The sequence below is a fragment of the Dysidea avara genome, chromosome 9 (assembly GCF_963678975.1).
Source record: "Dysidea avara chromosome 9, odDysAvar1.4, whole genome shotgun sequence".
Classification (NCBI taxonomy): Eukaryota; Metazoa; Porifera; class Demospongiae; order Dictyoceratida; family Dysideidae; genus Dysidea; species Dysidea avara.
This window is the reverse complement of record NC_089280.1, coordinates 31,144,383-31,157,655: the sequence shown is the minus strand read 5'-3', so window position 1 is coordinate 31,157,655 and position 13,273 is coordinate 31,144,383. Positions and strand designations below refer to the sequence as shown.

The 13,273-nt window shown below is 40.6% G+C and overlaps 1 protein-coding gene across 1 annotated transcript in view; it reads right to left on the bottom strand.

Annotated features, from left to right (window-relative positions):
* Nucleotides 1-13,273, bottom strand: part of LOC136267014 (receptor-type tyrosine-protein phosphatase S-like) — a 138,841-nt gene that overhangs the window by 69,634 nt on the left and 55,934 nt on the right. Inside the window, exons 7-10 of the mRNA XM_066062064.1 lie at nucleotides 8,103-8,372; nucleotides 7,785-8,054; nucleotides 7,470-7,736; nucleotides 7,156-7,410 (exon numbers count right to left, since the gene is read on the bottom strand). Coding sequence (XP_065918136.1) covers nucleotides 7,156-7,410; nucleotides 7,470-7,736; nucleotides 7,785-8,054; nucleotides 8,103-8,372 — 1,062 coding nt within the window. The remainder of the gene's footprint in view (nucleotides 1-7,155; nucleotides 7,411-7,469; nucleotides 7,737-7,784; nucleotides 8,055-8,102; nucleotides 8,373-13,273) is intronic.

Below are 13,273 nucleotides of genomic sequence, written 5' to 3'. Positions count from 1 at the left end.
AAAAGACCTTTGGCAGGTCTGACAGATGAAAGAGTTAGGTTCAGAATGTGGTGCAGCTAACAAATTCTCCACTCATCAATTAATTAATTGCTTCCATAAATCTCTACCTTGAGATTGCTGGTACCATAAACAGTCGTTGATTGAAAAGTTCTTTAAGTCCTGTCTAACTTTATCTCGCCACCGTGGTTTCACACCATGAGCTGGTCATGCCCATGGGAGCCATCCAAACAGAATCCTCTTTGGTATGCGTTCATCAGGCATGCGCGCCACATGTCCCAACCATCTAAGTCTACTCAAACTTAACAGAATACCAATTGACTCTCACATACCAAAACATTCAGCCAATTGAGCAGTGGTGATATGCTCTGCCCACCGTACAGCACGTCCAATACCCATAATGCATCTAACACAGCGACGATGAAAGATCTCCAGCTTCTTCACAAGTACCTGAGTGGGAGCCCAGGTCTCTGCACTATACAAAAGGATACCAACCACTACAGATTGATAGACATCTTTTAGTTTCAATACTAAGATCACGAGCCCTAAACACAGAATTGCCCACCAAAAATTTTCGAAGCCTGTGCAATTCAACGATTAACTTCCCCTGTCATTCTACCATGTGCCTCTACAAGTGACCCCAAATACTTAAATTCTTTCACTACCTCCACACTACCACCACCTAATTCCAATGAAGCTATATCCTCAGCTGTAAGATTCATGCCAGCAACAAGTAACTGGTCTTTGGTATACTAAGAGTCAAATCAAACTCTGCAGTGACTTCCTCAAATATCCTAGCTGCTATTACCAAGAAGAACAAATCAGAGCTGCATCATCAGCAAACAAGCACTCAGTTATGACAAAAGATGATGGTCTTCTGGTATGCTCTCCAACAAGTTTCCCACCTACCTTGTACGGTACCTCAATTCCTGCTGCATCACAACGACTTAGCCAACACTGAATAACTAATTCAAAATACAAGGTAGATAAACAAAGTTGAAGCAATTGTGCAACCCTGACGGAGTCCATTTCGTACCTGGAAAGGTGGTGCTTCCTTTCCACCTACTTCAACAGTAGCAACCATCCCATCGTGAAAAGAACGCACCAAATCTATCAAACAATCGGGTACAACCATATTTCCGCAAAGCACACCACAGTGCCTGCCTTGGCACAGAATCATAAGCTTTGTGAAGATCAACAAACACACACACACACTCGTCATTATTCTATTATATAAACAGCTTACTCATGTGATAGTATATTTTCAAAATTTTGCCCAAGACCAGTGACCTTCTGAGACTGTCATTAAATGATGCTGAAGACCGCACTACAAGGTGCTGATGTTAATAGTTTAATGTAAGTGCTGTTCTTAGTTTCGTCATTCTTAGTGGAAGAGCATGTGCCAAGGTGTGCTAGTCGTGGCACCAAAGGAACCAGACATTAATCTATCTATGTCTACATATTGTACTTAAACAGTTGGATATAGCACTGCCAGTGTTTAAAACTGAAGGAAGTATGTTCTGGCTCACTAGAAGGGAATAAGGGTTAGAGCTAAGGCTGAAGTGTGGAGTAATGTGATGAAACCAAAATCAGTGTGGCGATGAGTGCAGCAGATGCTGTGTTTATTAGTGTAAGTAATTGCTGTATCATACATCATAATAGGTAATTCTACTACAAATGTTTAAAATTTTTCTAGTTGATTGTGGACGAATGTATTGGAGTACAGTTGAGGTACATGAGATGGGAAGGCTAGATGAGTATTACCTGCAATGATGACATAGATAGCAATTCATAATAAAGTAGCTACGTAGTTATGATTCATTATTAGCTGTAATACTACACCGTATGTTGGCTAGCCCATGTTTGGGTCATTAGCGTTTGTGCAATCATTATGACAATGTTAAGTATTTTGCAGAGGTCTGTCCCCCCCCCCCCCCCCCCCCCCTTCGCCTTCCGGCTAGCTATGCCACTGCGAGTTGAGATAAGCAGGGAAACAAAAATACTCTAGCTACGTATGCTATAGCACAACTAACTAGTATAATAATTAAAAATGAAGTAGGATTCCAGCAATAAAATGTAGTGAAACAATATATGAATGACGGTAGCAATCACAACATAGCTACGTATATGGTACTTTGGCATTGAACAGATGGATGGCAGTAACATGCTAATGTAGGGGTTTTCTACATTGTTATATCTACCATCATTCATACTTCTTGTTTCAGTACTTTTTATCGCTGGTAATATTATCTAATCCAAAACAGCCAAGCTGTAAAAAAAGAGTGCGGCCCTGAGAAAGGCTATGGTGAAAAAAGATGTGAAATCCAAGGTGGCGGCCAAGAAATGGCTGTGATGGTAGGTTAATGGTAAAAATTTTAATAACGACAAGTCAGGTGAATTTTGTGCCAAGACCAAGCGGCACCAAATTCACCTGAATTGTTGTTATTAAAATTTTTACCATTAACCTACCATCACAGCCATTTCTTGGCCGCCACCTTGGATTTCACATCTTTTTTCACCATAGCCTTTCTCAGGGCCGCACTCTTTTTTTACAGCTTGGCTGTTTTGGATTAGATTTCACTTCTTTTTGTATTTGTATACCCCAAAGCTGGCCTATGGCCGGCTTTAAGGCTTTTTAACCTGTCATTTTTTTCTTTACTACAGGAAGAAGAAAAGATGAAGCAGGGTGATTTCTTTGTAGCTGACCTCTCTGCAAGGTGATCCTTCTAGCTGATCTCTCTACTGGATGACTTGTTTGCAGCTGAACTCTCTACAGGGTGATTTGTTTGTAGATGAACTCTCTACCAGGTAACTTCTTCTAGCTGATCTTTCTACAGGGTGATTTGTTTGTAGCTGAATTCTCCACAGGGCGATTTGTTTGCAGATAAACTGCTGAACTCCATACAATGTAACTTCTTCTAGCTGAACTCTCTACGGGTGGCTTGTTTCTAGCTGATCTCTCTGCAGGGTGACTTGTTTCTAGCTGAACTCTCTACAGGGAGATTTGTTTGTAGCTGAACTCTCTACAAGGTAACTTCTTCTAGCTGATCTTTCTACAGGGTAATTTGTTTGTAGCTGAATTCTCTACAGGGAGATTTGTTTGCAGCTGAACTCTCTACATGGTAGTTTCTTTGTAGCTGAACTCTCTACAGTGTAACTTCTTCTAGCTGAACTCTCTACAGGTGGCTTGTTTCTAGCTGATCTCTCTACAGGGTGACTTGTTTGTAGCTGAATTCTCTACAGGGCAATTTGTTTGCTGCTGAACTTTCTACATGGTAGTTTCTTTGTAGCTGAACTCTCTACAATGTAACTTCTTCTAGCTGAACTCTCTACGGGTGACTTGTTTCTAGCTGATCTCTCTACAGGGTGACTTGTTTCTAGCTGAATTCTCTACAGGGCAATTTGTTTGCTGCTGAACTTTCTACATGGTAGTTTCTTTGTAGCTGAACTCTCTACAATGTAACTTCTTCTAGCTGAACTCTCTACGGGTGACTTGTTTCTAGCTGATCTCTCTACAGGGTGACTTGTTTCTAGCTGAACTCTCTACAGGGAGATTTGTTTGTAGCTGAACTCTCTACAAGGTAACTTCTTCTAGCTGATCTTTCTACAGGGTAATTTGTTTGTAGCTGAATTCTCTACAGGGAGATTTGTTTGCAGCTGAACTCTCTACATGGTAGTTTCTTTGTAGCTGAACTCTCTACAGCGTAACTTCTTCTAGCTGAACTCTCTACGGGTGGCTTGTTTCTAGCTGATCTCTCTGCAGGGTGACTTGTTTCTAGCTGAACTCTCTACAGGGTGATTTGTTTGTAGCTGAGCTCTCTACAAGGTAACTTCTTCTGGCTGATCTTTCTACAGGGTAATTTGTTTGTAGCTGAATTCTCTACAGGGCGATTTGTTTGCAGCTGAACTCTCTACATGGTAGTTTCTTTGTAGCTGAACTCTCTACGGGTGGCTTGTTTCTAGTTGATCTCTCTACAGGGTGACTTGTTTGTAGCTGAAGTATCTACAGGGTGATTTGTTTGTAGCTGAACTCTCTACAAGGTAACTTCTAGCTGATCTTTCTACAGGGTAATTGGTTTGTAGCTGAATTCTCTACAGGGCGATTTGTTTGCAGCTGAACTCTCTACATAGTAGTTTCTTTGTAGCTGAACCCTCTACAGGTGGCTTGTTTCTAGCTGATCTCTCTACAGGGTGACTTGTTTGTAGCTGAAGTATCTACAGGGTGATTTGTTTGTAGCTGAACTCTCTACAAGGTAACTTCTAGCTGATCTTTCTACAGGGTAATTTGTTTGTAGCTGAATTCTCTACAGGGCGATTTGTTTGCAGCTGAACTCTCTACATGGTAGTTTCTTTGTAGCTGAACTCTCTACAATGTAACTTCTTCTAGCTGAACTCTCTACGGGTGGCTTGTTTCTAGCTGATCTCTCTACAGGGTGACTTGTTTGTAGCTGAACTCTCTACAAGGTGATTTGTTTGTAGCTGAACTCTCTACAAGGTAACTTCTTCTAGCTGATCTTTCTACAGGGTGATTTGTTTGTAGCTGAATTCTCTACAGGGCGATTTGTTTGCAGCTAAACTGCTGAACTCTCTACAATGTAACTTCTTCTAGCTGAACTCTCTACAAGTGGCTTGTTTCTAGCTGATCTCTCTACAGGGTGACTTGTTTCTAGCTGAACTCTCTACAGGGTGATTTGTTTCTAGCTGAACTCTCTACAAGGTAACTTCTTCTAGCTGATCTTTCTACAGGGTGATTTGTTTGTAGCTGAATTCTCTACAGGGCAATTTGTTTGCAGCTGAACTCTCTACATGGTAGTTTCTTTTAGCTGAACTCTCTACAATGTGACTTCTTCTAGCTGAACTCTCTACAGGGTGCCTTGTTTCTAGCTGATCTCTCTACAGTGTAACTTGTTTCTAGCTGAACCCTCTACAGGGTGATTTGTTTGTAGCTGAATTCTCTACAAGGTAACTTCTTCTAGCTGATCTTTCTACAGGGTGATTTGTTTGTAGCTGAATTCTCTACAGGGTGATTTGTTTGCAGCTGAACTCTCTACATGGTAGTTTCTTTGTAGCTGAACTCTCTACAATGTAACTTCTTCTAGCTGAACTCTCTACAGGGTGACTTGTTTCTAGCTGAGCTCTCTACAGGGTGATTTGTTTGTAGCTGAACTCTCTACAAGGTAACTTCTTCTAGCTGATCTTTCTACAGGGTGATTTGTTCGTAGCTGAATTCTCTACAGGGCGATTTGTTTGCAGCTGAACTCTCTACATGGTAGTTTCTTTGTAGCTGAACTCTCTACAATGTAACTTCTTCTAGCTGAACTCTCTACAGGATGACTTGTTTCTAGCTGATCTCTCTACAGGGTGATCTGTTCGTAGCTGAACTCTGTACAGAGTGGTTTGTTTGCAGCTGAACTCTCTTACATGGTGGTTTCTTTGTAGCTGAACTCTCTACAAAGTGACTTCTTCTAGCTGATCTTTCTACAGGATGACTTGTTTCTAACTGAACTCTTTACAGTGTGATCTGTTCATAGCGGAACTTTCTACTGGGTGATTTGTTTGCAGCTAAACTCTTTGCATGATTGTTTCTTTGTAACTGAACTCTCTACAAGGTAACTTCTTCTAGCTGATCTCTCTACAGGATGACTTGTTTCTAACTGAACTCTCTACAGTGTGATCTGTTCATAGCGGAACTTTCTACTGGGTGATTTGTTTGCAGCTAAACTCTTTGCATGATTGTTTCTTTGTAACTGAACTCTCTACAATGTGAGCTGATCTCTCTACAGGATGACTTGTTTCTAACTGAACTCTCTATAGTGTGATCTGTTCATAGCGGAACTTTCTACTGGGTGATTATTTGTTGCAGCTAAACTCTTTGCATGATTGTTTCTTTGTAACTGAACTCTCTACAAGGTAACTTCTTCTAGCTGATCTCTCTACAGGGCAATTTGTTTGTAGCTGAATTTTCTACAGAGTGATTTATTTGAGCCGAACTCTCTACATGATGGCTTCTTTGTAGCTGAACTCTCTATTAGGTACCTTCTTCTAGCTGATCTGACTACAGGGTGACTTGTTTGTAGCTGAATTCCCTACAGAATAACTTACAATGTAATATAACTGAGTAAATTATAAATGCAGCTGAATGCTTTATTAGGGTGACTGTTCTATTAGAGTATCTCGATCTCGCATTTGCTGCACGTAGTTTCCTTTCGAATCATAACTCAGTGATTTGTACTCCGATTCTTCTGTACTACTGCAAGAACTGTCTATGATGATTATTCCAGCTACACACTGATTTTCAGCTTGTTGCTCTAAGCGGTTTGCCTGATAGACACGAAAACTAATAGTTTTTTTATTCATAAAAATCGATCGCGTAATTTTGACACAGGTTGGGTTTTGTGTCATATCTCCATGGTCTTTATCTCGATTCCTTTCAAACCACAAAAAGGCACTCCTACGATGGTTGCTCCATCTACATATCAATTTTCAACTGTTTCCTCCAAGGGGTTTACCCTGTAGGCGTGACAGACCTTCGACCTTATTTTACGCAAATAATCAGTCATAACTCCGTGAATGTTCATCGGATTCCTACCAAAGTTGGTACGGAGATCCGCCTTAATGAGCCCTTTAAGTGTGCCAAATTTCAGCCCAATCCGAGCATGCATTCGTGTTTTATGGCGAATTTTGCGAAGTGTGCGAAATGAAGAAGATGAAGAAGAAAAAAACGAAGAAATTAAAACGAAACTTTGCTCGCTCGTATCTCGGAACTGGCTGGAGCGATTTTCTTCAAATTTGGTATGTAGACTCCCCTAACTGGGCGGCACGTCTCTAGCAAATTTGGTTCCAATCGGATAAGGGATCACAGAGCTACATAGGTGTGAAAATTGCGTTTTCTTTCTTCCTGTTAATATACTCACGGTGTGGCGCGCCGGCTTCTTGGGCCGCACGACACACTATCGTGTGTCTTGATACTAATTTTTACAAGTACACAAATACTTTGCTCAAGTTTCATCCTACTGTACCAGCATTTTGCTCCTTACTATTGTCTTCCTATTGTTCCAGCAAAGTCAATGCTTTACCTGGAACACCATCTCTTTAATTCAATGAACACTCGGCAGTATTTTGAATAATAAAATGCTTATTCTAAAACAGTAAACTCACCATCCACTCTCACTCTAGCTCTATTAGACTCCACACTAATTCCCTCCTTGTTAGCCATACAATAATATCTTCCCTCATCAGGTGGAGTAGATTTAGTTATAGTGAGTGTGTTACTGTTCTGTCCTCTTGATCTGGAGGGAACACTACCACCATCATGATGCCATGAGTATGTCACATCATCAACAGATGCTGAACAAGTTAATGTGACATCTTCTAATGCTATAACAGTAGTACTTGATGGATGAGTGGTGATTCCTGCCAAGCAAAATGTGTTAACACACATTAAATATGATAAACAGAAACCACTTTCTTACTCAAAACAGTAACAGTGGCAGCACTTGATGTTGTCCCACCAGCTTCATTGGACACTACACATCTGTACTGTTGTGACTCTTGTAAGGTACTCACAACAAGTCTCCTGTTATTACTATTACTAATATCACTCCATTGTCCTCCATTAATATTGCTAGTCTGCCATTGATATGTAATTGATCCTCTACCAGTTCCCTCACAATTCAGAGTAACACTCATACTAACATTTGTCAACTGACTGGTGGGGTGAGTTGTGATAGTGGGAGGACCTGTGGACACTTGTGTCATCACATCTTACCTGTTAGGACAATACTCACCATACACATTCACAGTAGCCCTACTTGACATCACTGATCCAGCCTCATTGCTCACTCTACACCTGTACATGTACTTTGCAATAGTCAGTGTTGTATCAGTAGTGTATGATGTTGGGTTATCATTACTAACAGTAGTCCAACTACTACCAGAACTTTTTCTCTCCCAGGAATATACTTGTGTTCCTAGACCACTAGCTCTACACATGAGAGTGATGCTTCTTCCCATTGGTACATCACCACCTGTTGGGTGATCTGTGATCACTGGGGGACCTGTGGACACCTGTGTCATCATGTCTTACCTGTTAGGACAATACTCACCATACACATTCACAGTAGCACTATTAGACACAACTGATCCAGCCTCATTGCTCACATTACACCTGTACATGCACTTTCCAATTGCCATTCTTCTACTGGTGGTGTAGGATGTTGCTTCAGCATTGTTAATAGTAGTCCAACCACTACCAGAACTTCTTCTCTCCCAGGAATATACTAGTGTTCCTAGACCACTAGCTCTACACATGAGAGTGACGTTTCTTCCCATTGGTATATCACCACCTGTTGGGTGAGCTGTGATCTCTGGAGGAGCTGTAAAAAATTATGTACAGATGCAGCATGGTGATTTGTACATTTAGAGACACATGGCCTGGTTGGGATAGTGGCACAATATGGATATAAAACATTAGCACAGTCAATCTAAAAAAAAACAAGTACATAAGGGACCACAGCCACGATCATGTTTATCTAAGAACTAGTGCAAGTGCAAGATATGGTAGTTAAACATCATCGCATGTATTGACACTTTCTAAATAAGGAAAGTCAGTGACAGCCAACAACAGTGTGGGCATACCGGCAGGAAAGCCAGATTTGGCTTTGGATTAGTAGGTATCCATTATTGACTCTCTTATCCAGGAACTCGGAAGATAATAACCTTCATACCATTTCACAAACAAGCAAACAATTTGTTATGCAGTTTTGGAGCATAGAAGAGTTGCAAAATAGGCATACTTTAAGGTGAATTCAGGTGTACTGTTATTATTATTAGCACTTTACAGTGACCAGCACTGAAGGTCTGACAGCAACATGTGCTGCAGCCTTAGGATTACCTAACCTAACAAGAACTGGAGACTTTAAATGATTACTTAAATTACAGTAGCTAACAATAAGGTGAAACAGAAAAAGGCCAAAGAAAGGAAAAAAATCCCTCCTGCCCTAGGATTCGAATTAGGTGCACAAATTCACCTGATTAGCTGTGATTAACATTTTTGCTAATAACCAGCTATTTCTTGGCCACCACCTTTGATTTCACATCATTTTCGCATCGTTTTCACACCAGCTTTTTTGGGAGCTGCACTCTTTTTTCACAGCTTGGCTGTTTTGGTATAGATATCACTTCTTTTTGCAATTATATAATCCTAAGCCGGCCTATGGCTAGCTTTGGAGCTTCTTTTACTTGTCTTTGTTCTTTAATGCAGAAAGGTGGAAGAGATCAAGATCTGAATAGTTACTTTTGTTTGTGGATAATGTTTCCAATTCAACTATTTTGCTTGTAATCACACAATTTTTTTAAATTTTAATACTGTATAAAATTATCACAATACCTGATTTTGCAATTGCTTGTTTACGATGCGCACTGTAGTTGTGGTCTAGAATAGCAAGTTCAGCACAAGCTCACATTCCATTATACCAAAAATGCTGCTGTTTAGGACAGTATTCAGCAATGAGGAATGGAAGACTTCCAGCGAGCTGGTATGATGGAAACCGGTTAACTTTTTAATGTCCCGCAGCAGTGTATCTCTGTAGTACTACCTTACGTAAAACATTGTGTGCAACACTTCTGGGTTGCTACGCTCCTCTTCTGGAGACAGTGTTGGATGCACACATTTTGGGAACAATGCATTAGGATCACTGTCCCACTCGTGGACATTGGATATATGTTGTACAATGATTTCCATTTCTCCATGAGTAATTGTACATCACCATTACATGTTTGCACAGACGACCACGGGTGGTTAGAAATAGATTGGATCCATGGGAAGAGCTGACCACAATGCTTTGTCTTGACCTTCTTACCTAATTTCTTTGCGACATTTTTAGCCATGTGCTACACATCATATTGATGGTCAATATGGGGATAATCAGTTTTCATCAGGGATGCTACACCAGTGTGCCTGTCTGTAGCTATAGTAGAGATATTGACATGCTGTACCATCAACTTATCAAGGTACTGTTGCAATCCTTCTTTTACCATAGCTACTGAACTACCAGTGTCAGTACACTGCAGTAGACTGTAGTCCATGAGGGTATACACGCAATATTTAGCACTATAACCAGGACTGTCACAACAACCATCACCAGACCGGTGTAGCTGGCTCTCCCTCTTAAGTATTCAACTACGGCCTCCCGCCGTTGCCTTGTGTAGGTGGTGTGCACAACAGGATACACATACTTCTTCCGAAAGTCATAATATTGCTTTTCACAAAACTTTGCTAAATTTAACACATTTGTCAAATTAGCAATGCTCGTGAAGGTGAGAAGTAGCTGCAGCAAACAGCAGGTTACCAGCTGGGGTATGATTTACTATTGGTTGTGACTGTCAGTGTAGTATGTGTCCATCAGGGCACATACCTTCAACTACATACCAGCATCAAGACACACAGTAGTGTGTCGTGCGGTCAAGAAGCCAGCGTGCAACACCTGCAAGTATATTGACAGGAAGAAAGAAAATGCGATTTTCGCACCTGCATAGCTCTGTGCTGCCTTTATGAAGCAAGACGAATTTGCTGAGGACATGCCCACCAACTTCAATACTCCACATACCAAATTTGAGCGAAATCGCTTCAAGCGTTCTCGGAATGTGACTTCAAAAATTGGTTTAGTTTCTTCATTTTCTTCTTCTTCGTCTTCTTATTTTTCTTCCTCTTTTTGCACACTTACAAAAACTGCCATAAAATGCACACGCCATATTGCCTTGAAATTTGGCACAAAGAGGGGGGTATAAAGGCGCATCTTGGTACCAAGTTTGGCTGGAATACAATAAACAGTCAAGAAGTTATTAGCGATTATTCACGAAAAATAACACCAATATGTTGTCAAGCCTACCTGGTAAACCACTTATGGGAAGAAGCTGAAAATCACTGGGTGAATAGGTTAACTATTGAACTTCAAACCTTTTGTGGTTTTAAAAGAAATCAAGCAAAAACCCACAAAGATAAAACGAAAAACTAACAGTGTGTAACAATTACATAATAGAGATTAATTGATAAAAAAAAAACGACTACTTGTCACACCTACCAGAAGAATTGCTTGGAGCAATGCTTTGAAAATCACTGTACAGATGGAGTAATCATCATAGAAAAACTCTTCAATGGTGTAGAAGAATCAGACTTAAAGCCACAAAGTTACAACACGAAATCCAACTTAATGTAACAAGTGCAAGATCGAGATACTCTAATAGAGCAATAGAGCAGTCATCCTAATAGAGCAGTCACCCTGAAGAGAAACAAGTAACCCATATTGAGATCAGCTACAAACAAATCACCCTGTAGAGAGATCAGCTAGAAACAAGTCACCCTGTAGAGATAACAGCTAAATACAAGTTACCCTATAGAGATCAACTTCACGCTGGAAACAAATCACCATGTAGAAAGATCAGTTAGGAATAAGTCGCCCAGTAGAGAGTTCAGCTAGAAACAAGTCACCCTGTAGAGAGATCAGCTACAAACAAATCACCCTGTAGAGATATCAGCTAGATACAAGTTACCCTATAGAGATCAGCTACAAACAAATCACCTGTAGAAATACGTGCTGGAAACAAATCACCATGTAGAGAGTTCAGCCAGAAACAAGTCACCCTGAAAAGAGTTCAGCTACAAACAATGAGAGTTTCAGCTACAGTTCAGTTATGTATAAGAAGTCACCTTATTACCTGCAGTATGTGACAATCATTCAGTGTTAAATACACCATATTTAATCAGACAAAAAGCTATACACACAATTGCTTCTTTTGTTCCACAATTCCTGCAGTAAAGAAAAAAAACAAGTTAAAAGGGAAGCACCATGCCAGTTTATGGCCGGTTTAGTGGCTTGCAATACAAAATGAAGTGATATCTAAACCAAAACAGCCAAGCTTCAAAAAGAGTGCGGCCCCCAAAAAGGCCAGGGTGAAAAAGATGTGAAATCCAAGGTGGCAGCCAAAAAATGGCTATGATGGTAGGTTAATGGCAAATTTTTAATTACGATAATTCAGGACCAAATATACCTGAATTGTTGTAATTAAAAATTTTCCATTAACCTACCATCATAGCCATTTCTTGGCCGTTACCTTGGATTTCACATCTTTTTCACGCTGGCCTTTTTGGGGGCCACACTCCTTTTTTTACAGCTTGGCTGTTTGGTTTAGATTGTACCTACAGTGGAAGTTTTTAACTCTACTGCTAGACTACAACTATGGCACCAGTGAAACAAAGTTAGCAGTTGAGACTTGAAAACTATGAATTTTCTGTCCAAGCTATGCCATCATCATTCTCCTAAATGCACGGTCTTTCTCACACTGTCATCCGGATGGTACAACTCATCTTGCTTTTGTGCCCTAAAATGTCAATAGTTGGCATACACGTAATAATACAAGGATGTCTTACATTGCATCATAATCATCATCACCAAAACTAAAAGTGGCCTCTGCAGGTGACACCGGTGGGATGAGGGAAGAAGCACTCAAGAACATGTCAGCTTGCATGCCAACATCCATTACTGGTACTGGCTCAGAGTATATATTGACAAACACTGGTTTTGTCCGAGATAAAATTTGAGGTGTCAGATTAAACAGGATGATAAACACTAAGCATTAATTAGTTTTTCTCACCATACTTAACTTCCGTATTCTTTGTAGAGGGATTTGGACTGCTCAAGCCGCTAGGACCAGGTAACAGCTCATCTATTATGGCACGATGCTCAGTCTTATTTGCTCTGGCCTCACTGAACTTCCTACACTTAGCAGGTGTACAAAATGAAAACACTGTTGATAGCATCGTCGGCCAACTCTGGCCTGTGTGGAAAACCCTCTAGTTTAGGCTTCTTAAATGGAGTTTAAAGAATTTACATGAGGTTAATGATGGAAGTGAACTGTGCGGGTGCCCTTCATTCAATTATCATTCTAATTGTCACAAGTGCGTATTAGACAGAATCTAAATGCATGCGTACTTTCATAATTTATTCTTTTAAACTGTGAGTTGCAGCTTACGAAAGCTCTCAAGACTTAGGCCATAAGACTGGCAGCAGTGCTCCGTGTTCCTAGGAAACAAGCACGGTACCTCCTCCATCATTCCTCGCCGTTCCCCACAGAAGTGACCTCAGACCTCGATCAATCTATTCGTCCCGACTCAACTCATCCACATTCCCAGGTACAACCTTGCAGGACTCCACCTTTGCCTCACCAAGACGAGTTCCGTGGTTTGCAACCTTCAGCCTCTATTAACCGGGTCCACTAG